Source organism: Tachyglossus aculeatus, chromosome 5, assembly GCF_015852505.1.
Source record: "Tachyglossus aculeatus isolate mTacAcu1 chromosome 5, mTacAcu1.pri, whole genome shotgun sequence".
NCBI classification, from domain to species: domain Eukaryota; kingdom Metazoa; phylum Chordata; class Mammalia; order Monotremata; family Tachyglossidae; genus Tachyglossus; species Tachyglossus aculeatus.
In genome coordinates this window covers 17,757,950-17,782,509 of record NC_052070.1, presented here as the reverse complement: position 1 = coordinate 17,782,509, position 24,560 = coordinate 17,757,950, and the positions used below count along the sequence as shown (strand labels likewise).

The 24,560-nt window shown below is 45.0% G+C and overlaps 1 protein-coding gene across 10 annotated transcripts in view; it reads right to left on the bottom strand.

The window, feature by feature from the left end:
* Positions 1 to 24,560, bottom strand: part of PTPRM (protein tyrosine phosphatase receptor type M) — an 892,842-nt gene that overhangs the window by 24,752 nt on the left and 843,530 nt on the right. For all 10 annotated transcript variants that reach the window (XM_038746194.1, XM_038746195.1, XM_038746197.1 and 7 more), the window contains 6 exons: positions 19,698 to 19,814; positions 10,229 to 10,383; positions 9,568 to 9,703; positions 7,551 to 7,700; positions 4,461 to 4,634; positions 3,063 to 3,194 (listed from right to left, as the gene is read on the bottom strand). In XM_038746194.1, the coding sequence (XP_038602122.1) occupies positions 3,063 to 3,194; positions 4,461 to 4,634; positions 7,551 to 7,700; positions 9,568 to 9,703; positions 10,229 to 10,383; positions 19,698 to 19,814 (864 nt within the window). The remainder of the gene's footprint in view (positions 1 to 3,062; positions 3,195 to 4,460; positions 4,635 to 7,550; positions 7,701 to 9,567; positions 9,704 to 10,228; positions 10,384 to 19,697; positions 19,815 to 24,560) is intronic.

Here is a 24,560-nt window from a genome sequence, read left to right as displayed (position 1 = left end):
CATTTCCCCTTTTCACAGGACTCCCTGGAGCCGAGTTACAAAACTGCCCTGTCAGAACCGTGGCTGCCTTGATGTTTATTTCCTTTCCGTTCCCCGTGAACCTACTGTTAAAATTAACAGGCGTTATAGGGAGCTGATAGGATCATAAAACTCACAGGCACACACCTGAACAGCTGCCCCGCAACTATCTACTGAGGCTGTCCCTTGTTGGTTTGTGTTTCCTCTCTCCTTTCACATTTCCAATCAAAAGCATGTCAGTTTCCTTGGAGGAATGTGAATCACCTAAGAGGCTGTTTGCTTTTGGCACCCAGAGTTCCCAGCTCTGCCCAAGTAAACTGTGGCAAGCGGCTTTAATGGTGCATAACACGTCCATGAACTAGATCCATAAATACTTAAAATCGTCAAGTGCTATGCCTGCACGCTGGAAGCAGCCGATGAGTTCAAACGCTCCTTTAGTTTTCTTTAAAAGACCGATTCCCCGGAGTCTCTTCCCCCACTCTGAAAACGACCTCTGTCTCCTAAAAAAGAGGCTTTTGTTTCTTCTCTGCCCCGCCGCCTCCCCACATCGAGCCGTGCGGCTGCTCGGAGTGGTTCGGCTTTGGGGTTTTTGCACGAGGGATAAATGCAAGGAATCTGTGAGTCGCTTGAAAGCACATGTCAAAAGTGATTAAAGGCCTTTTAAGACCACGACCCTGTTTTCCATTGGCTCGGACAGGATGTGACGGTTCGGGCCAGAAGAAATGACCCTGGAACAAGCCAGCGGCAGGTCCTGCTGCAGCCCGGTGCCCTCCACCGCAGCAGACTGTGCTCGAGTCATGTGCCTGGGCCCAAGCGCGGGGCTGGTGTGAGCCCTCTGAACCTCAGGGCTTGACCCGGAACAACTGGGGCACAGGCTGTGAAACAGTAAACCTTCATTAGAGAAAAGTTCTAAGCCAGGGCTCAGAAACGCCGACGTTATTTTAAGAAAGGTCTTGAAACCGAGACCTGAGCTCCCGACAGAACAAAGAGCCTCAGAGACCCTCAAGGGCTGTGAGGGGAGCTACACTCTCCCTCTTCCCTCATCCTGGTTTTCAGAAATGGACTCCCTGGCCCTTCCTCGGGGGAGGATCACTTCTCCGCCATTCCCTCATTGTTCCGCTCTACCCATCTGCAACCAGCCTCAGAGGTGCTCCTCCCTCTCAGCACTTACGTATATAACCATAATTTATTTTAATGTCTGCTTTTCCCTCTAGACTGAGGGTCCCTTATGGGCAGGGATCGTGTCTACAAACCCTGCTCTATGGCACTCTCCCAAGTGCTTAGTACAGTGGTCTGCACACAGTAAGCACTCAGTAAATACCTCTGATTGATTGATGATTGATTGAGGAAGCTAGGGCTGCTGGAGGAATCACCCGAATGCCTGCCTGCCACCCTATCTGTCTCTGGGGCCAGCAGAAGGGGGATGATAATAATAAATGTGTTATTTGTTAAGCGCTTGCTATGTGCTAAGCACTGTACTAAGTGCTGAGGTAGATATAAGATCATCAGGTCCCACATGGTACTCAAAGTCAAAGTAGGATGGAGACCAAGTATTTGCAGATGAGAAAACCGGGGCACAGAGAAGTTAAATGACTTGTCCAAGGTCACAAGAGAGGCAAGTGGTAGAGTCAGGATTAGAACCCAAGGCCCTCTGGCTCCCAGGCCTGTGGTCTTTCCACTAGGCCACACTGCTTCTCTATGATGATATTGATTCCTTCTCTTCCATGGAGAAGCACCCTGGCTTAGTGGAAAGAGCACAGGCTTGGGAGTCAGGGGACGTGGGTTCTAATCCTGCTTCCGCCATTTGTCTGCTGTGTGACCTTGGGCAAGCCACTTAACTTCTCTGTGCCTCAGTTTCCTCATCTGTAAAATGGGAATTAAGACTGTGAGCCCCACGTGGGACAACTGGATTACCTTGTATCTACCCTAGCGCTTAGAACAGTGCTCAGCACATAGTAAGCGCTTAACAAATACCATCACTTATTTTTTCATCCCTCATGCCTGATTTCCCGGAAGGAGCTGATGGCAGTTTGAAAGCAGCCCCATCTCCCACTTCCCAAGGTAAGGGCAAGACTCTCTCCTTGAAGACTTGAGAGGAGTAATAAAAACATTTGCAGAAGCAAATTGAATGTTCATATTCTCATCCAATCGGTTTCTCCACCCCTGGGAGTCTGGAAATCCCCTGGCCACAAATCCAGGAAGAGACAGAACTCTCCCTTTCCCCACCAAAGCCCTTCAACATTTTCATTCATTCATTCATTCAATCGTATTTACTAAGCGCTTACTGTGTGCAGAGCACTGTACTAAGCGCTTGGAAAGTACAATTAGGCAACAGACAGAGACAATCCCTACCCAACAACGGGCTCACAGTCTAGAAGACAGGCTCACAGTATTTCTTTGTAGAGACCCTCTCTAGTGGCCGGGAGACTAATTCAGGCTGCAGAACTAGTTCATTTTTAATCCTTAAACTGAGGCCGACAATAGTATCCAGTCTGATGGTCGGCTTAGTAAATGGGACATCCTCTCCAAAGAACCTCACGTAATCGCTAATTCAGTTCAGTTCCCAGAGACCCATGAGTAGTCAATTGTGCTAAAACCAGACTTGGGACCCACCCACAAAAGACTGCGAACTCCATTAGCAACGCTCTGAGTCATCCAAGACCCCTTTGGCATTAAGTTGAAGTTTCTCAGCCTCTGATAGCCAGGAGGGGTTCGCGAGGCCCCAATTTCTTTTCTTTCCTCCCCCTTTGCTCATTTGCAAAGCACGAGTTAATTTTCCAGTGTTTCCCTTTGAGGGCTGTTTTGTGAATCTACTCTGCTCTACAGTCACTCTGTTCTGCGAAGATGCTAAAGCAGCACACTTGGGGCCCTTTCCCTGCACCCCTGGCCTGAGTGCTATTGTCAGTCAGTCAGTCAATCGTATTTACTGAGCATTTACTCTGCACAGAGTACTGTACTAAGCGCTTGGGAGAGTACAATAAACAGACACATTCCCTACCCACAGTGAGTTTACAGTCTAGAGGGGGATTGGTCTTGTGCCTCACCTGGGCGGGGTCCACATCATTCAGCATCACCACGGAAGTGCAGTGGTAGTCTAGGACCAGCCTCCAGAAATCTTTGACGGTATTTGGTAAAGGATGCTGGGTAACGATGAAAGCGGATGGTTGCTTATAACTCTGTTACAAACGAACAAATTGAAAACAAAGGAAACACGAAAGGTGAGGAGAAAGTCAATCCGTTCGGCAGTTAAGTTCACACATGCTCCAAATCTGAGGAAGTGCTTATGGGGCTACAGTGTACTTCCGGCCATGGTGGTCAAAAATACACCTCACATAGTAATTTTTCATGTTAAATGCCCTTTTCCTTGGGAAAACATCTCAATTCTGAGCCTCCACTTACTCTGGCTAGTGGTATACTCGGAGGCTTAATCAATGTCTTTAAAAATATTTTAATAAATCCAGTTGAAAGGCAGTAAGAAAGTCTGTGTGGAATTATCATCTTGTGTTTTTCCTACTTGACATTTTAAATAAAGAAGTTAAAACATGCCCACTGATTCTTTAAAATCCGCTTCCTTGTCATTTGAATGTCTGACAGTCTTAGTTACTCTAGCTGTAAATTGCTACAGATGCTCTTAATGGCTGTGGAGATCTTAAAACAAGCTGAAATAACCTTTTTACTGATATCCTACCAATACTATTACAATTACCATAAATGCACTGAAAATAAGTATTCCTCCCCTGTTTTTCATCAATTGAAGAGCAAATGTCCATTCAGTCAGAAATAAACCGACTGACAAGAAGTAATGGGCTGTGTACTTTCTGTCCTGACAGGCAATTTTTTCCGGGTTAATTATGGCCTAAATTAAAAGGAAAGGGAGCTAAAATCTCGTTGCAAACTATCTTATTATCCTACTTGGCTGCCTTGGTGACTTGATAGAAATCTCTTGCTCTTAAGGCTAGATGGTTAAAAATGCAATTGTGAGGCAAGTAATTTGGACCTGTTTCCGGTCTCTTCTAAGCAGCGGGAGTAAAGAACAAGATAGATGGGCTCTGAAAGGCACTTGTCTGCTTAAAATGCTTTTGTGTTTACATTAAAAAGAGGAGGAGATGAGTAGGAAGCCCATTTTTTCCTGGGTTTGTTATTCTTTCCAGTATCATCCAGCTCAGTGAAAAGCCTTGGTCTCATGCCCACTCATCGAATCACATAATAAACTTTGATTTTATACAGCACTTTTACATTTCTTATCTCATTTGGTCCTTGAACTATTCCTGTGAGACAGGAGGAAGTGGGTACTATTCTGCCCACTGTACAAATGTGGAAACTGAGGTCCGGAGAGGCTACGCCACTGGCCCAAAGTCGCCAGTCAGGACAGAGGTCTCCTGACTCTCCCTCTTCCCGCCCCGCCACACTTGGGCTCGTTCTGCTAGTCCACACTGTCTTACATCCATCAGAGCCGCATTGATGTAGTTGCTGCTCTCCCCGTCGATAGTTATGAGGAAAGGCAGGCATCGGTCAGGAGGAAGGACGTCCATGCAACGATTCTTCTCATGGTTCCGGGGTAAGAGTGCTATGCTGCAATCCTCTACACGCAGAGTTGGAGTGACCATGTTTAGAGTCTAAAAGTCAGAGAAGGGATCATATGAGAACTCCTGACCTGTGGTGGATGGTGATGATGATGGCATTTGTTAAGTGCTTACTATTTGTTAAGTGCTTACTATGTGCCAAGCACTGTAATCAGGTTGTCCCACATGGGGCTCACAGTCTTAATCTCCATTTTACAGATGAGGTAACTGAGGCACAGAGAAATTAAGTGACTTGCCCAAGGTCACAGCTGATAAGGGTGGAGCTACTGACTGGCTCTAATTTCTCCAGAGTTCATTCATTCACTCAAACATATTTATTGAGTGCTTACTGTGTGCAGAGCACTGTACTATGCGCTTGGGAAAGTACAATACAACAGTAAGCAGTGGCATTTCCTGCCCACAAGGAGTTTATAATAATAATAATAGTATTTGTAAAGCGCTTACTATATGCCAGGAACTGTATTAAGCGCTGGGTGGATACAAATAAATCGGGTTGGACACAGTCCCTGGCCCACATAATAATAATAATAATGATAATAATAATAATAATAATGGCATTTGTTAAGCGCTTACTATGTGCAAAGCACTGTTCTAAGCGCCGGGGAGGATACAAGGTGATCAGGTTGTCCCATGTGGGGCTCACAATCTTAATCCCCATTTTACAGATGAGGTAACTGAGGCGCAGAGAAGTGAAGTGACTTGCCCAAAGTCACCCATCTGACAAGTGGTGGAGGCGGGATTTGAACCCACAACCTCTGACTCCAAAGCCCGGGCTCTTTCCACTGAGCCACGCTGCTTCTCACAGTCTCGATCTCCATTTTACAGATGAGGTAACTGAGGCACAGAGGAAGGGAAGTGACTTGCCCAAGGTCACACAGCAAACAAGCGGTGGAGCCGGGATTAGAACCAGGATTACAGTCTAGTGGGTTGGGAGGCAGATGTCAACACAAATAAATTAAATTACAGAACCTGAGGTCCCTACCCAGGGCCCGGAGAGAATTCAGGGTGGTTGGGTCTCAGTGACCGGAGCAATGGCCGTGTTCCTGGAGTTTCTGGGCAAATTAGAGGTTGCTACCATAGCCTCTGCCATTTCTTATTCATGGTATTTGTTGAGCACTTAATATGTGCCAGGCACTGTACTATGTGCTGGGGTAGATACGTGGTTGGACACATTCCATGTCCCATGTGAGGCTCACAATCTGGATCCCCATTTTACAGATGAGGTAACTGAGGCACAGAGAAGTTAAGTAACTTGCCCAAAATCACACAGAAGACAAGTAGTGGAGCTAGGATTAGAATCCAGGTCTTTCTGATTCCCAGGTTTGTGGTCTATTCTTTAGGCTGAGGTGCTTCTCATTGCTCTGGCTATTACACTGCCTCTGGCCTTGCCCTCTGACTCTTGTATTTTACCAGAAATTGGGTAGAAGGGAGGCCCGGGGACCTACCAGGAACAATGAACCGTGTGTGCTGGGCAAGGTCAGGAGAGAGCCATAGGGAGCTTCCCGTCCTCTTCTGCTCTCTTCTTTCACCTCCCAATGCATGACGGGGTGGCCACCTAAGCCTCCCCAATTTAAACACACACAATTCCAATTCAGTTGAGAACCAGCACCTCAGCATCCATTTTAGTAAGGCAGAAACGATGGATGAGGAATGCACTTCAATTAGAAAGGTGAAATCCTTCAGTTCGAGGAACCTAAATGTCACTCAAGTCACCTGCATAGTAAGGGCGAGGGTTGAATCTAGGTCAAGCTGCCAAAACATGAATTTCTCAAATCCTGCAAAACTGGGGGAGGGAGGAAACAAAATGCCATTTTCTCATCCTTCTCGCTGCTGACCCTAGCACGTACCCTCCCTTCTTTCTGGAACTCCTTCGCCCTTTACATTTGTCAGACGACTGCTTTCCTCCTCAAAGCCCTTCTGAAATTGCATCTCCTCTAGGAAGCCTTCCCTGATTAACCTCTCTTCTTCCTTTCCTAGATCTCCCCCCACTTCCAGTCAGTTAAGTAATTTCATGTCACCCAAGTATCTGGATACCTTTCCAAGCGCTTAGTACAGTGCTCTGCACACAGTAAGCGCTCAATAAATATGAATAAATAAATGAATATACATGCATCTAGACTTTACTGCCTCCTCCTACTGTAATTTAGTCTAGCATCCGTCCCCTTCCCTAAACTGTAAACTCCTTGTGTGCAAGGAATGAGTCAATTTATTATCCTGTACTTCCCAAGTGCTTAGTAAAGTGCACTGCACCAAGTGGGCACTTGATAAATGCTGCTTCTGTTACTGAGTAGAATGTTCTTTACACAGGCACTCGATACATTCTACTGATTGACTGAATTCCTCCTCCTCACCACCGCCTTTCTCCCATAAAGTCTCTAAGTGATCAGTTTGGATGAGAACGATCGCATCCCATGAGGAAATGCACATCTGATTGAGCTTTCAGAATATGGCAGGATACAAACTCAGCAGGGAGAGAAAGCAAATGCAAACCATGGCTAAACTCCCTCACACAGTCAGGGTTAGATTTCACGTTCCTGGAACTCCTTCCCTCTTCAAATCCATGAGGCAATGACTCTCCCCACCTTCAAAGCCTTACTGAAGGCACATCTCCTCAAGGAGGCCTTCCCAGACTAAGCCCTACTTTTCCTCATCTCCCACTCCCTCTGCGTCACCCTGACTTGCTCCCTTTGCTCTTCCCCCCTCTCCCTGCCCATGATAAGCTTACAGTCTAGAAGGGACATTCACTGTGGGCAGGGAACCTGTCAACCAACTCTGTTATATTGTACTCTCCCAAGTGCTTAGTACAGTGCTCTGCACCCAGTAAGCACTCAATTCATTCAATCATATTTACTGAGCGCTTATGTGCAGATCACTGTCCTAACGCCAATACATACCATTGATTGATCATTGATTGACTGATCAATTGGGACACTGGCCCTTGTGGCTTACCCGAAACTCCTCTTTGAGTTGACTGGAGTTTGTCTGAGGATCCAGTTTGTTCATGTCATAGTACAGGGACCTAACCTGAGATGCAGGAACCGATGTATCTCCACAGAGGCAGGCTTCGAGGATTGCATCATGGATAAACACGTATTGCTCCTGGCCAATAGGATGAAATTTCATGTTAGTCCAAGGGAAACACAGCCAAGGTTACTGGAAGACAGCTAGCTCTTGGACGATGACAAAACAGGGTTGATTTGAAGCCTATATTATTATTGCCCCAATAGCAATTCCTCTAAGATAGCAAGGTCTTAAACCAGAGAAACACAGGCAGAACCACGGTCTATTGGTCTCAATTGTGGAGGAAGAGTTGGGAATTTAGGGAAGCCTAGAGCCTCCCATTTACTGTACCAAGCCCTGCTCGGAGAAGTCTTCTTGCCACAACATGGCTCGATTCACTGAGATGCAAACCAGGATGGGCCATGGGGCTGTAATGACATTCATAAAACACAGGCAAAGCAAAGTCCCATTGTAATTAGCATGACTTGAGGAAGAAACACATCCTCTTGCTTTCTTAAAAAAGGGCAGGCCAATTTCTGGAAATACATGGAACTCCAAAATCCCTCCACCACACTAAACAGGCCCTGTCCTTTTACAAAAAGAGTCTCTCCCCCAGATGAGGAGATTGGCAGACATGGTTTTCAGAGTCCCAGCACCAATTTCTTTTCACTTGCATGAAAACCAAAGTGGCCTTTCCAATCCTTCCATCACTTCCTGAATTACGTGCCAGATGGCATGACACACCTTGTGTAATGAAAGTATTAATGAAAAATGAATCTTTGCTCCATCCATCCTGAGAAGCCCATTCTGAAAAAAATAAGCACCCCAGGCCACTTGTATTCCTTTTGACTCGATTATCAGCTCTTGCAGAAGTATAAATGGAAGAAATTATATTCAAGCTCTGTAAAATTCCATAGTCATATGCAGAAACCAAACCTAGTCCCCGGCCAGGGACTGACTGTCTTGTAGCTCTTGGCCAACTCTGGCTTCCAGGGCCTGCCTTTCAACAGTTCATAATGCCACCGATCTTCTAGAACTGAACACCTCTTCCTCAAGTACTTTATCTACTTCCTTTTTAAAGGACAAGAGAAGGGCAGCCAAGAGACAGAGACTCGGAACTTTTCCAGAGAGTTGGGGGATGCAAAACCTAGGAGTTTAATCCATAGCTCCATAGAGGAAACCGGCACAGATTCTAAGATTTCTCCTCCAAACCCCTGTGCTCGCCAAAAATTCTGTCAACAATTGTTTCTCTGAGAAACAAGGGGTTAGGGGAAAGACGTGTCAAAAACAACAGAAATGGAATTTTGACTTTATCACCACGAGGTAAAATTTTGACTGTGGATGATGATAAAGCCTTACTAGGCTTGTTTTCTGCTTTGTACTTTACCTGTTTCTCTGACACCTCAGATGTATCATTAGCACCTTCCAGAGAGGCAATGTGCACTGTTTCAAATCAGTCTCTAGTAAACATGAACATGAGGGGCAATTGGCTTTCTCTGCAGTACTAAAGAACTGCTGATAATCGGTATGGTTAAAAGACCCAATCATCTGCTTGAAACAGTACTCCTTGCTGAGTGGCTTCTCATCTAACCAGTTCACAGACACGCCATGGTAACAATAATAAGAAGAATAAAAATAGTACCATTTGTGAAGCACTTACTATGCGCTAAGCACAGTACTAAGTGCTGGGGTAGATACAAGATAATCAGGTCCCACATGGGGCTTACAGAGGGAAGGAGAACAGGTACTGTATCCCCATTCTGAAGATGAGAGAACTGAGGCAATGAGAAGGTATGTGACTTGCCCAAGGTCACCCAGCAGCTAAGTGGTGGAGGTGGGATTAGAAGCCAGGTCCTCTGACTCTCAGCCTTTGCTCTTCCCACTAGGCCACCCCGCTACTTGTCCTAGACCACGTTCCAGCCGAATCCCACCCTGCAAGGTCGTCTTCCAGCAGGGACGCCCGTACCTCGGTCTGCACCATATTAACTCTCCGAGATCGCAGCTCCCTGACACAGTTGTAAATATCCACCACGCCCTCTCTCTCAGCCATGTCCAGCATAATGTCGATGACGATGAAGCATCCGGTTCTCCCGGCCCCAGCACTGCGGCAGAAAGAAAGAGGGGCCTGTTAGTGGCAGTGAGGCCCCGGGCAGTCAGACGTCATGGCTTCCTTGCTCAAGAGGCCGAGGAGCCTCCCCTTAGATTCCTTTTTTTTAATGGTATTTGTTAAGCACTTATGATGGGCCAAGTACTGTATTAAGCAGTGAGGTAGATACGAGATAACCAGGTTGGACTCAGATCCTGACCCACATGAGACTCACGGTCTCATTCATGCATTCATTCATCGTATTTACTGAGAGCTTACCGTGAGCAAAGCACTGTACTAAGTGCTTGGGAGAGTACAAAATATAAACAAACAGACACCTTCCCTCCCACAGTGAGCTCACAGTCTAAGTGGGAAGAAGAACAAGTATCGAATCCCCATTTTATAGGTGAGGAAACCAAGGCTCAGAGAAGTGAAATGACCTGCCCAAGGCCAAAAAACAGGCAAGTGGCAGAGCTGAGATTAGAATCCACATTCTCTGACTCTCAGGCCTGTGCTCTTCCCACTAGGCCATCCTGCTCACCTGCAGTGCACGACTAGGGGGCCCGCGTTGGGGGGACTCTTGGATTTGACTTGTCGGACGAATCCCAGCAGCCCGGTGGCGTGGTATGGCACCCCGTGGTCTGGCCAGCCGGTGAAATGGAACTGTCTGATCTCCCGGATTTCATGAGCTCCTCTCTGCCAGCCAGGATGTGGAGCGGAGGAACGAAAGAAAAATGAGGAGTGGGAATTGGAATTACAAACCGGAGGGGGAAGTCGATGTTCGCTGTCACTGAACATTCAGGATCCAGGTTAGAGAACCAGGGGAGGGTTTTATGAAACACAGGGGAAGAAATGAATTCTCGGTTTAATTGGCAGCTCGAACATAAACTTGCAGATGCTCGTTAGTATCTAGGAAGGAGGCCGGATGTTTGGAGAGGGGAACCAAATTGCAAATCCTATTCAAACACGGATATCCTTTCCTCCCCAGTTGCAGGCTGTTTTCTAAGCAAGGAATATGGCTTGCTTTTTTGTTCTCCACGGACTCATCATTGCCTTGTGCTGGGGAGGTTCATCTGCACAGACGGAGGTAACACAGTGTGTTAGTAAACAGGATTTGTTGTCAGGGCAGGTTCACTGGCTAACAGGGTGAATTGGATCTGGGCAGGATGCCTCAAACCAATCAATCAATCAGTAGTATGTATTGAGCACTTATGGTGTGCAGGGCACTGTACTAAGTGCTTGAGAGAGTAAAATACAATAGACTTGGTAGACACGTTCCCTGCCCACAAGAAAACCAGGAGCAATAAATCAATGATATTAACTGAGTGCCTACTGCGTGCTGAGCATTGCATGAAGTGCTTGGGAGAGTATCCAATCACTCGATTGTATTTATTGAGCACTTACTGTGTGCAGAATGCAGTACTAAGCACTTGGAAGAGTACAATACAACAATGACCAGATACATTCCCTGCCCACAATACAACAGAGTTGATAGACATGATCCCTGTCTGCTAGATTATAAAATCATTGTGTGCCGGAAATGAAGCTACCAACTCTATTGTATTGCACCCTCTTAAGCACTTAGGACAGTGCTCTGAACACTTTAAATGCTAAATAAATATAATTGATAGGTTGTCCTCCAGAAGCTTACAATCTAATGGGGCAGATAGGCATTAAAATCAATCACAGATAGGGGAAGGAGCAGAGAACAAGGAAATGTAGATAAGAGTTTTGGGCTGGGGGGCACGGTAAGCATCAAAGTGCTCAGGGGATCAAATGACTGCAGAGGAACAAAAAAGGGTGGAGTGGGGATGGAGTGACATTTCTCAGTGCAGTTGCTTTGTGGTGACAGCAGCACCTACTAAGTACTTACTATGGGCCAGGCACTGTACAAAGCACTGGAGTAGATAATAATAATAATGGCTCCTTTCTGATCTCCCATCCTCCTGTCTCTCCCCGCTTCAGTCTATACTTCACTCTGCTGCCTGGATTATCTTTGTACAGAAACAATCTGGGCATGTCAATCCCCTCCTCAAAAATCTCCATTGGCTGCCTGTCAACCTACGCACCAAACAAAAACTTCTCTTTCAGCTACAAAGCTCTCCATCACCTCGCCCCCTTCTACCTCACCTCCCTTCTCTCTTTCTCCAGCCCAGCCTGCACCCTCCACTCCTCTGCTGCTAACCTCCTCACTGGGCCTCATTCTCATCTGTCCTGCCATCATCCCCTGGCCCTACCCCTGGCCTGGAATTCCCTCCCTCCACACATCCCCCAAACTAGCTCTCTTCTTCCCTTCAAAGCCCTACTGAGAGCTCACCTCCTCCAGGAGGCCTTCCCAGACCGAGCCCCCCCTTTTCCTCTACTCCTTGTCCCCTCCCCATCGCCCCCCCACTCTACGCCTTCCCCTCCCCACAGCACTTGTGTATATTTGTACATATTTATTACTCTATTTTATTAATGATGTGTATATAGCTATAATTCTATTTATTCTGACGACTTTGAAAACTGTCTACTTGTTTTGTTGTCTGTCTCCCCCTTCTAGACGGTGAGCCCATTGTAGGGTAGGGACCATCTCTATATCTTGACGATTTGTACTTCCCAAGTGCTTAGTACAGTGCTCTGAACACATTAAGTGCTCAATAAATATGACTGATTGAATTGTATTTGTTAAGCTCTTACTATGTTCCAAGCACTGTTCTAAGTGCTGGGGGAGCTACAAGGTAATCAGGTTGTCCCACATAGGGCTCACAGTCTTAATCCCCATTTTACAGATGAGGTAACTGAGGCACAGAGAAGTTGAGTGATTTACCCAAAGTCACACAGTTGACAAGTGGCGGAGCAGGATTAGAACCCATGACCTCTGACTTCCAAGCCCATGCTCTTTCCACTTAGCCACGCTGCTGCTCAGGTTGGACACAGCCCAGTTCCGCATGGGGCTCAGAGTCTTAATCCCCAATTTTATAGATGAAGTAACTGAGGCCCAGAGGAGGGAAATTACTTGCCCACGGTCACACAGCAGACCGGTGGCAGAGCTGGGATTAGAACCCAGGCCCTTCCGAATCCCAGGCCCATGCTCTATCACCTGCTTGAAGACAGAGGGCTTAAGCAGATCACCCCTCATGCTCCCTCTCAGCTCTGTGGGTCTATGGGAGTCCCGTCATACTATCTATTAGGAGGAGGGAAAGTCACCAGGCTATAAAGTTCCAGGACTGTTGGTTTGGGGAACTTTCTTTTGCAAGACTACATCTTGCTCAGCCACGGCAAAACCTTTAACACAAGAACTGTAGGTTTGTTGTGGGCAGGGGACATGTCTACCAGCTCTATTATACTGCACTCTCCCAAGTGCTTAGTACAGTGCTCTGCACATAGTAAGCACTCAGTAAATACCTTCGATTGAACTGAGCTCAGAGTCAGGCTGGGCAGCTGGAGGAAACTGGCTCTGGAGCCATAGGGATGACAACCCAGAGATCTATCAATCAATCATATTTATTAAGAGCTTACTATGTGCAGACCACTGTACTGAGCTTGTGAGAGTTCAATACAGCAGAATTAGCAGACACGTTCATCCATTCTTTCATTCAATTGTATTTACTGAGCACTTACTATGTGCAAAGCACTGTACTAGGTGCTTGAGAGAGTACAATATAACAATAAACAGACATATTCCCTGCCCACAATGTGCTTACAGTCTAGAAGGGGAGACAGACATTCATATAAATAAATTCTCTTCCCATAACGAGCAAACAGCCTAGAGATAAATCAGTGTTCAATTCTTCCTTCCTTTTGGCCACAAGGAAGGTGATCTGTACACACACCAAACCCTCCAAACCCTGAATGTGTATTCAAGGTAAAAGTAGATGATAACTACATGTGTTATATCTGATTTCTCATTTCTCTGGAAAAGCAGATCTGTTTTTACTACAAACATTACCGCCCAGTTGAGTTCTAGCTATGGGAATGCAGAGAAAGGGTGGCTCCAGTTTTTAGCGGCTTTTTAAAAGGGGCCAAGCCAGGAAAGTCCCCAAACTTTTCACTGCTGATTGCTTTTTTTCCACTGGTCCCTAAGCAGGAATGCCAAACCCAAAAGGTTAGAACAGTCTTTTTTTTTTCAGAAAGATTTAAATAACAAGGGCCTCAAATATTTCCACTGGAAGGTGATGACTGTGCTAGATCAATCCATCACATTTATCGAGTGCTTACTGTACACTGAGCACTGTACTAAGCACTTGGGAAAGCACAGTATAACAGAGTTGGTAGACATATTCCCTGCCCACAAAGAGCCGACGACAACAACCCTCAGTCTGGCTAGTGGCTACAGCATTGGCCTGGGAGTCAGAAGGATCTGGGTTCTAATTCTGGCTCAGCCACTTGTCTGCTGTGTGGCCTTGGGCAAGTCACTTCACTTCTCTGTGCCTCAGTTACCTAATCTGTAAAATGGGGATTAAGACTCTTGAGCCCCATGTGGGATAGGGACCGTGCCCAACCCAATTTCCTTGTATCTACCCCAGTGTTTAGTACAGTGGCTGGCATACAGTAAGTGCTTAACCAATGCCATAACAATAATAATAATAATTAACATTATTAATAAGGAACTGGGTTCTAATCCCGACTCTGCCACTTATCTGCTGTGTGACCTTGGGGAAGTCACTTAATTTTTCTGTGCTTGAGTTACCTCATCTGTAAAATGGGGATTAAGACTTTGAGCCCTATGTGGGACTTGGACTATATCCAACATGATTAGCTCATATCTACTCCAGCGCTTAGTACAGGGCTGGCACAGTGTAAGCACTTAAAAATACGGTAAAGAAAAAAAGTACATTTCTAATCAAGAAAATCCAGTCTCGTCTATGTCAGAAGGTATCAAACAAAGGTCCAAGGACTTTACAGAGAAGAGATGTTACCCTCTCTAGATTAAACAGGAATGTAAGATTTCTGCCCAGGAATTGTGGATGGGAGCCCTGACCCATCTCATGCTTTAAGCTGTCTTTTTAATAACAATAATAATAATGATCATAATAATTGTAGAAGCAGTGTGGCTCAATGGAAAGAACATGGGCTTGGGAGTAAGAGCTCATGGGTTCAAATCCTGGCTCTGCCATTTGTCAGCTGAGCGATCTTGGGAAAGTCACAACTTCTCTAGGCCTCAGTTACCTCATCTGTAAAATGGGGATTAAGACTGTGAGTCCCACGTGGGACAACCTGATCACCTTGAATCCTCCCCAGTGCTTTGCACACAGTAAGCGCTTAGCAAATGCCATCATTATTATTATTATTTGTTAAGCACTTACTATGTGCCAGGCACTGTACTAAGCGCTGGGGTGGATACAAGCAAATTGGGTTGGACACAGTCCCTGCCCCACAGAGTGCTCACAGTCTCAATCTTCATTTTACAGATGAGGTAACTGAGGCCCAGAGAAGTAAAATGACTTGCCCAAGGTCACATAGCAGACAAGTGGTGGAGCCAGGATTAGAACTAATGACCTTCTACCAAGCCTGTGCTCTATCCATTATGCAATGCTGCTTCTCCAGCATGTTTGTTGAAGGTTGACCTTGGTAATTTTGATATGGGGAACAGTAACTCACAGTGCTCAGGTACGATACTGGGGAGAAGGTTGGCCAACTCAGGGATATTTCAATTATGAGCAATAAGGGAAAATAAAAGAAGTGGTACTCCTCGAATTTTCCTTCATGGAGTAGCAGGGATGGCTGCCTACAGTCCTCCTATTAATCCATGGTTTATTTACTGGGTTCTTACTATGTGCAGAGCACTGCGCTATGCTTCTGAGCTCCTTTCCCTACCTGGGACAGCAGGCCCTCACCAATGAAGGCTTCCCTGAGCTCAGGGCCCTTTGCTGTTGCGGTTAATAATAATGATAATGATGGTATTTGTTGAGTGCTTACTATGTAACAAGCACTGTTCTAAGCCCTGGGGAAGACAAGCAATTCAGGTTGGACACAGTCCCTGTCCCACATGGGGCTTAGAGTCTTAATCCCCAATTTACAAATGAAGTAACTGAGGCCCAGAGAAGTTAATCAACTTGCCCAAGGGCACACAGCAGACAAATGGTGGAGCCAGGATTAGAACCCACATCCTCCTGACCCCCAGGCCCATGCTTTGTCCACCAGGCAACACTGCTTCTCACTGGTTAAAGGGAAAACCATTTTGCAACCATGGAAGATTTCTTTCAAACACGGGGCCTATGGGAGGGGAGAGAGATGCCGGATCGGGATAAAAAAAAAAACAACAGCCATCATCTATTTTTCTTTTTGCATTCCCTTCCATGTGGATCTGAGGAAAACTGCAGGCGGGGTACACATCTCTCTGCTGGGGCTACCCATTAGTGGAGAAGGTTTCTGGGGAGCTCCGTGAGAGGGTCCAGTCTGGCAAGAATCTGAAACATTGCCAGCTAATATGGGCAGTGAAGAAGCCCAGCAGTTACCAAGGCAACTGCCTGGTGAGCTATGGAGCTAAGCAGAGCGTCAGCGGTGAGCTAGGGTCACTTCTGCTACAAATGGTTCTTTATGTAAAAGACCCATTTCTTGTCCCCCCACTGGCCTACTCTCTCGTTCCACGCTTTTTCCCAGCAGGAACCTCAGTAGTAGGGAAGAGTCAGTGGAAGTGGCGCTGTGTAAATCACTAGCACTAGAATCAATCCTCTAAGCAAATTCCCAGTCCTGACGGTTCAGAATTTGTCCGTAGTTTATTCATTCATTCAATCGTATTTACTGAGCGCTTACTGTGTGCAAAGCACTGTACTATGCGCTTGGGAAGTACAAATCAGCAACGTCCTGAAGGGAGATTCTGGAGCAGGGCACAAACCTATTTTTCATTTTCTTCAGCCATCGGTTGCACTATAACGGATCCGTTGCACCAGAGAAGCGCTCAGTGGAAAGAGCACGGGTTTTGGAGTCGGAGGTCATGGATTCAAATCATGGCTCCGCCAACTGTCAGCTGTGTGACTTTGGGCAAGTCACTTAACTACTCTGTGCCTCAGTTCCCTCATCTGTAAAGAGGGGATTAAGACTATGAGCCCCACGTGGGACAACATGATCACCTTGTATCCCCCCAGCGCTTAGAACAGTGCTTTGCACATAGTAAGTGCTTAACAAATACCATCATCATTATTATTATCATTATAATCCAAAGCAGACCCAAATGGTCAGCACCTCTAAACCAAAGAGAATCTCCAAATTCCAGTTTAAAAGCTCCCAATGTGTTTTTGATCAGCCCTCTGAAAGGTTTCAAATGCCCAGAGATTTAACTTTACCCCTTCTTCCCTTCCAAATCATCAGTGGCCACTGGCTTCTCTGGATGTGTTAATGAGTCTCCTTCTCTGATCCCCCAACTGTCAGCCAATCAATGGTATTTATCGAGTGTTTACTGTGTGCAGAGCACTGTATTAAGTGCTTGACACTCTCCCCACCCTCTTCACCTTTTCTTCCTTTGGTGGCTGAGCTTAGAGGCATATTGAAATGACTTGCTAGTGCAGAAATGTTTCAGGGGAGCTGGGGATGTATGGGAGTTGAATAAGAATGAAAAGAAGACTACAAAGAACAGAAACAAATAAACCCTTTCTTTAGCCACGATGATGCATTCTCAGCTTATTAAAAACTGCCTCTTGTTCAAAGGACTTGGGGTTTAAATGATTGTTTTTGGATGAAGGCTTTTTTTTATTTATTATCTAGGGTCTTTTATCCCTATCTGTTTTAATGTAGTTATTCATGAGTGCTCTTGCTAAGAGCCATAGAAAAATCCTCCATATGTTTTTTCCAATCCTGGCTAAGAAGTAAAAAGCTGACATCAAAGTGTGAACCTCAGAACTTGAAGAATTAGACTCAACCTGAACTCCAAAGTCTTTAAAGTCCCCAAGCCTCCTGCCTGCTTATAAAAGAAAAAAGAATGAAAAAAAATCTCGATTGTAAGAGAAAAAGATTAGAATAAACCAGTCCCTTCCACCTTTATAAGTCTATGAAATGCAGATCTGCAAATTAGGGAGACCAGTTTTTCCTGACAGGAGAAGGCATTAATGACAATAATAACAAATTGTAATAATTGTGGTATATGTCACCATGTGCCAAGCACTGTGCTAGGTGCTGGCATAGCTACAGTCAGATCAGACACAGTCCTTATAACTCACAGGACTCATAGTCTGAGAGGGAGAACATTCATTCATTCATTCATATTTATTAGTCATCCAATTACATTTATTCAGTGTTTACTGTGTGCGGAGCACCTTACTAAGCACTTAGGAAAGTACAATACAACAATAAACTGTGACAATCCCTGCCCACAATGAGCTCACAGTCTAGAGAGGGGGGAGAGAACATTTTACAGATGAGGAAACAGAGGCACAGAGCAGTTAAGTACACTTGCTCTCTCTCTCCCTTTTCCTGCTTTCAGGTGCTTAGTAAAGACCTTTGCACTCAGTAAGCACCCAATCAAGAATTCAATCAATCAATCAATCAGTGGCATTTACTGAGCATTTATTGTGTGCAATGCACTGCTCTGTTTGGGAGAATACAATACAGCAGAGTTGGTAAACACACTTTCTGTCCACAACAAGCTTAAAGGTTACATATATATCATTGATTAATCCTACCTCACCTCACTAATCTCCTACTACAGCCCAGCTGGCACACTCCGCCCTCTGGCACCAGTTTATTTGTTGTGCCCTAATCTCTCCTATCTCACCACCTACCCCTTTCCCACACGTTCCCCTCCTACCTTGGAACTCCTTCCCCTTCAATATACACCAGACCACCACTCTCTCCACCTTTAAAGCACAATTAAGGTCACATGTTCTTCAGAAGGCCTTCCCCAATTAAGCCCTCTTTTCTCTGGCTCCCTTCTGCGTCATCTATGCATTTGTATCTGTGACCTCTGGACATCTGATATTTGCCCCACCTCCCACCCCACAGGACTTATGTACATATCTTGAAATTATTTATTATAAATTATTTATTCATATTAATGCCCGTCTTCCTCCCCTCCGGACTGTAAGTTTATTATGGACAGGGCACATTTTTGCTAATTCTGTTGTACTGTACTCTTCCAGACACTTAAAGCAGTGCTCCGCACAGATTAAGCACTCAATAAATACCATTGATGGATTGATAAATCTCTGTAGTCCATTTCCTTTTTGAGAGATCTGAACAACAAAGATGTTGACATAGGAAATGGTGGTGGAGGGCCCCATGATGCTTTTTCCACTGAGAAGATGATCCTGTGTGGCACACATGCTCTTCAGTTGATTCAGAATGGATCCCAGGGCGGCCTGCCTTCTCCCTCCAGTGCATGGAGCAATGCTGAATAAAGACTGCCATGGTGTCTCATCCAAGGTTTATGGTGTACCTAATGGACCTCCATTTACTTCCCAATGGATGTTTCTGTGGCCTGAAATCAGAACCACTTGTGCTGGAACCTGAAGTCTGAAGAGTGTCAAGGGAGTAGAGAGATTCCATACAAAGCATAAGCTGCTTCTTGTCAACCTGGAATTAGCCCATGGAACTGTATACATGATGCTGGGCTACTGAAAAACAACCAAAAGGAAAGGGACTGTAGCAGAAAACTGGCCAAGCAGACAAGGAGAAAATTTCACCAAAATGGTTCTTTTATCTGAGAGAGACAGTGACACAGAGGGAGCCACACACAGGCACAGCAAGATAGACACTGTGAGAGATAAAGAAGAGACAGAGAAAGGAAGAAACTAAGAAAGAACGGGAAGAATGGTGGACATAATATGGAAAGCAACAGAAAGAAAAACAATCTGCACGGGAGGGGAAGTAAGGAAAATGTGGGAAAGAGGGAAAATATAAGGTACTTTGCTTCAGTTATGGGATCTGGGGCTTTTCACAGGCTCTAAGAGTGAAGAGGTTTATTTCATTCCCCCCATGGTTGGACTGGACCCAATTTAAACCATCCCAGACAGAGACGATTTAGTGGAGTCCTGCAGACTCCCAGAAGAGCCAAGATAGAGCAGACCCGGCCAGGGTGAGGTGGGAAAACTTACCTTCTCTACAGCAAACGTTCGAATCACATATTCTGCCAGCAGCTCTGTTTCTATCAGGGTCACTTTAATGTCTTTATATATCTCTGTGTCATCTGGCCAATATTTGCAGCACTTGACCTTTAGGAAACACAAAGGAAATTAAGGGTTTGGCTTATTTATTTATTTACTTGGAGGCTCCAAAGATGGTTTGTTGTGATTTATAGGATTCGATTCCAACACATATTTAACCCCTGAGCTTGCACAGTCATGGAAATGGACTGAACGTTCAAAGAACAGAATTCTTTCTTTTTAGAGAACTTAATTCTTACTTCTGGGATGGATAACCCTAAGTCACAGAAGACACTAATCTATGGTTAAAACAAAGTGTGTTTATATTTTCTAAAGCTCAGTTACAATAACCATTCATTTCCTGTTCTTGGGTAGGGAGTGGCTAGGAAAAATAAACTGTGAAAGGGAGGCTTACAGTATTTTAGTCCTCTGAATTCTTAGTGCCTTCTAGTTGCAACTTGGCTTTACTTTCTTGGGGAAAAAATCTTGCAGAGTAAAAATGACCTGGGATACTTCTATTTTGAGGAAGGAAAACTATCCACAGACTTTTACCCAAATTAGAAAAATGAATTTTTCCTTACCCCTACCTGTTTCTAAAATTAGTCTCAGCTATTCTACATTTTAGAAAGTATGTTCTTTGTAAGCTTGGATTAACTTCCTTTGGATAAGGGTTCAACGTAACTCTGTGAATGTGATGAGGAGGAAGAGAGGATGATGCTGATGGTGGTGGAGGAAGAAGAGGAGAGCCTATTACTTTTCTTCCTTTTAAGGGAAAAGTATGAATTTATTGCTGTTCTTGTGAATGACAAATAGAGGTTTGGGGACAAAATTAACTTGAAATACTAAATACACTATTCTGTTCATGTTAGTATGTTTCAGAGTATCACTCTTGCTTTCATGAGCTCACTGTATAAAAAAATCCCACTTCTGCTCCACATAAAGAATAAAAAAACCAAAGTATCTTCAATACTACAATCAGTTTAGTATCCCTCCTTTCTAAAGAAAAGGCATTCGTTGTGATTAGCTGTAAGAAACAAAATAAACAGTGCCACAGAGTTGGCTCGCGAACACTCGCTTTGCTTTCTGTCTCCCTTCTATGATATCTTTTTTAATTAAAATACTTTAGAGACAAGGCTGTGTGAACATTTTCAAAGCTTTACGTTTTGGGAAACAGAAATACGGGGAGGTTCACTGTTCATCTTTCTGGTTTTTTGTTGTTGTTTTTTGCCACTCCAGTGTTAGGTCTGGTTCATATTTGAAATCTCCCTGCCACCTTAAAAGTCGGAAGGTCCCTTCTAATTCTCTCTCCCCTCCCCTCCAGACTCTCACATTATGCCCAGGATAGGGGCAGCATCATTTCCCTGCCGCCAGATCGGTGAGTTTCATTGAAAACCCTGGCTATCCTTCCATTAACTTTCCTTTCCCGCCTGCTGCTTTTCGCCTCTGCTTCCCTGGAATCTGATCCACACGACTGTGCCCGGAGCACGTAGGAAACAGGAAGCAGCTGCAGCTGAGGGCCTTGAAGCAGCCCCACGACTGAGCAGCACACGCGATTCTAACTTTAGCTCGGTTCCTGTCAGACGGGTTGGATTCCGGTTGTTCTCTGGGCCGATCAGCTGGACCAAGAAATCAGTTTGAAACAGGTCACCGGACACTTTTGGGCCTGGCTCAGGAAGGGGTATCAACCAATCAATCACGTGTATTAACTGAGGGCTGATTGTGTGCACAGCACTGTACTAAGCACTTAGGAGAGTAGTTGGCCGACATATTTCCTGCCCTCAAGGAGCTTAGACTTTCATTCATTCAATCATATTTATTGAGCACTCACTGTGTACAAAGCATTGTACTAAGCACTTGCGAGAATACAGTATAACAATAAACAGACACATCCCCTGCTCACAACGAGCTTACAGACTAGAAAGACAGACATGATTACAAATAAATAAATAATTAGAGAATATAGACTTCTCCAAGTTTCAACAAACTAGGTTTTTGGGGAAAAGTACTGTTTGGGTTTTCCAGATCCAATCTGGGCTGTGTTCATGGAAGGCTCCACCCGTCACAGCCAGCCCTTCTGAACAGACAGGAGTCTTGCATGTGCGTGTGTGTCTGTGGAAACTTTTGCCAATGCACACTATATCCATATTCATTGCTTGAGATGCCACACTAATTGACAGAAAGATCTTTATAGAGGTAACCTAACCTAACCTAACCTATAGAGGTAACCAAGATGTTTTCAATTCCACCTTCTTTTTTAAAGGGTGAAAAAGGCACAGGGATCCAATGTTGTGTGAAGCGATGACCCAAGATGAATTTCTAACCCGCAGAATTACTGCAGAGGCTGGCTCTGATGAAGATACTGAGTAGCTGAAGCAAAGCACTGCCCAGAAGACTCAGCCCTGAATGCCAGCTAGCAGTAGTTTCCAGTCAGGCTCCTTCCCGAAAACAGGCTACTTCATATCTGAACAGCTTCTCTTCCCCAAAACTTCCGATTAAAAAACCACTTATCCCAATAGATATCCTTCCAACAGGGACTCCTTTAGTTCTATCAGCTTCTTAGGATACACTGGCCAGGTGCTGGTGGGAATTCAGGAAGTCCAGATAGCAAATTCAACCCCCTTTCCCCTTGTTCAGTTTAGAATTTAGAACTTCCTGAAACGCTGCAAAGCACATGACTCTCCACTCCTCAAAAACTCCCCATGGCATCTTCCCACATCTGGCAAAAACTCCTGAATTTTGGCTCTAAGGCTCTGCAGCTCTTACATATATGCTCTCTTTGCCCGTTATTCCACCATTTGCATGCTTCACTCCTTCGAATGCCCATCTTATAAGCATACTTCACTCTTGCCTCTCCTGCCTCTCCCTGTCCAAACTGAAATTTCCTCCCTGCCTAAATCTGCTAGATCTCCACTCTTCCTAATAATAATAATCATGGTCTTTGTTAAGAGCTCACTATGTGCCAAGAGAAGCAGCACAGCCTAGTGGATAGAGCCCGGGCCTGGGAGTCAGAGGGTCCTGGGTTCTAATCCTGGCTCTGCCACTTGTCTGTTGTGTGACTGTGGGAAGTCACTTCACTTCTCTGTGCCTCAGTTATCTCAGCTGTAAAATAACAACAATTACGGTATGGTCTAGAAGGGGAAAAATTAGAGGCAGGCGAGAGGATGTCCCAAGTGGGGCTCACAGTCTCAATCCCCATTTTATAGATGAGGTAACTGAGGCCAAGAGAAGTAAAGTGACTTGCCCAAGGTCACACAGAAGATAAGTGGCAGATCCGGGACTAGAACCCATGACCTTCTGACTCCCAGGCTTGTGCTCTATCCACTATGCCATGCTGGGGATTAAGACTGTAAGCCCCATGTGGGATGTGGACTATGTCTAACCTGATTACCTTGCATCTACCCCAGTGCTTAGAACAGTACCTAGCACATAGTAATCACTTAACAAATGCCATTTTTTTAAAAAAGATATAAGAAAATTGGGTCAGACACAGTACTGGTCCCATGTGGTGCTCACAATCTAAAGGTTGAGGGTGAGGGAGAACATTTTATGAGGGAGAATATTCTATAGATGAGGAAACCCTTGACTGTATTCTTGCTGTGGACAGGAAACAGGTTAATCAACTCAGTTATACTGTAGTCTCTCAAGTGCTTAGTAGAGTGTGCTGCACACAGTAAATGCTCAATAAATACAACTTACTGAAACTGAGGTACAGAAGTTGTGACCTGTCCAAAGACATAGAGCAAGGAGTGACAGAGCCAGGCTTAAAACCCAGATCCTCTCGCTCATAACGTCATCGTCCTCCTAAAATCTTACACCCTGCAAGAAGCCTTCCCCAATTAATTCCCAGCATCCCAAGTCACATCAACCCAACAACCACCCCAAAACTCAGCAGTTAGGTACATACGTACATTCAACTGAACATTCAGTTATTTGTTCTGGTGTTTGATCTTGGCATACTTATTCTATTCCTATTTAGTGCCTGATTTTCCTTCTGCTCCCACTTTTCAAAACAATGCGCATGTCTGACTCCCCATATTGGATTGGGCACATGGAATGTGTTTTTTTGCTTCTGTTTTGCTTTCCTAACTAAGCCCTTAGTTCAATGGGTTGCACTCAGTAGATGCTCACTATATAGCGTTACTACTCCTACACAGTGAAGCAGACAATAGCAGTTTGAAGAGCAACCTGGAAGGCAGTAACCAGAGATAGGGTGACTTTTAGAGAGCAGGGACTTGGGAAAGTAAAAACAGCAAGAGACAAATTAGAAAATGCTGCAGGTATGTAAGGACAAAGTACTGTAGAGGTGGAAAGAACTGCAGCCAGGCATTAGTTTTCAATTCCAACTTCTTGTTTAAAGGGTGAAAAAGGCACAATAGGGTCATCTTTGTGCTCATCTTCAAAGCCCTACTAAAATAATTTCTTCCAAGAAGCCCTTCCTGACTAACCTCTCACTTCTCCGACTCTATTTGCCCTCCCTTCTGCATTGCCTAAGCTGTTGGATCTGTAGCCCATAAGTCATCTGATAGTCTCTCCACCTCTGCCACACTTGTTACATTATAATAATTATAACAGCAACAATAATAATAATAACTCATAGTTGTTAAGCAGTTAATATGTGTGAGGCACTGCACTAAGCACTGAGGTGGATACAAGCAAACCGGGTTGGACAAAGTCCCTGTCCCACGTGGGGCTCACAGACTTAACCCCCATTTTACAGATGATATAACTGAGGCACAGAGAAGCACAGTGATTTACCCAAGGTCACACAGCTGACAAGTGGCAGAAGTGGGATTAGAACCCATGATCTCCTGACTC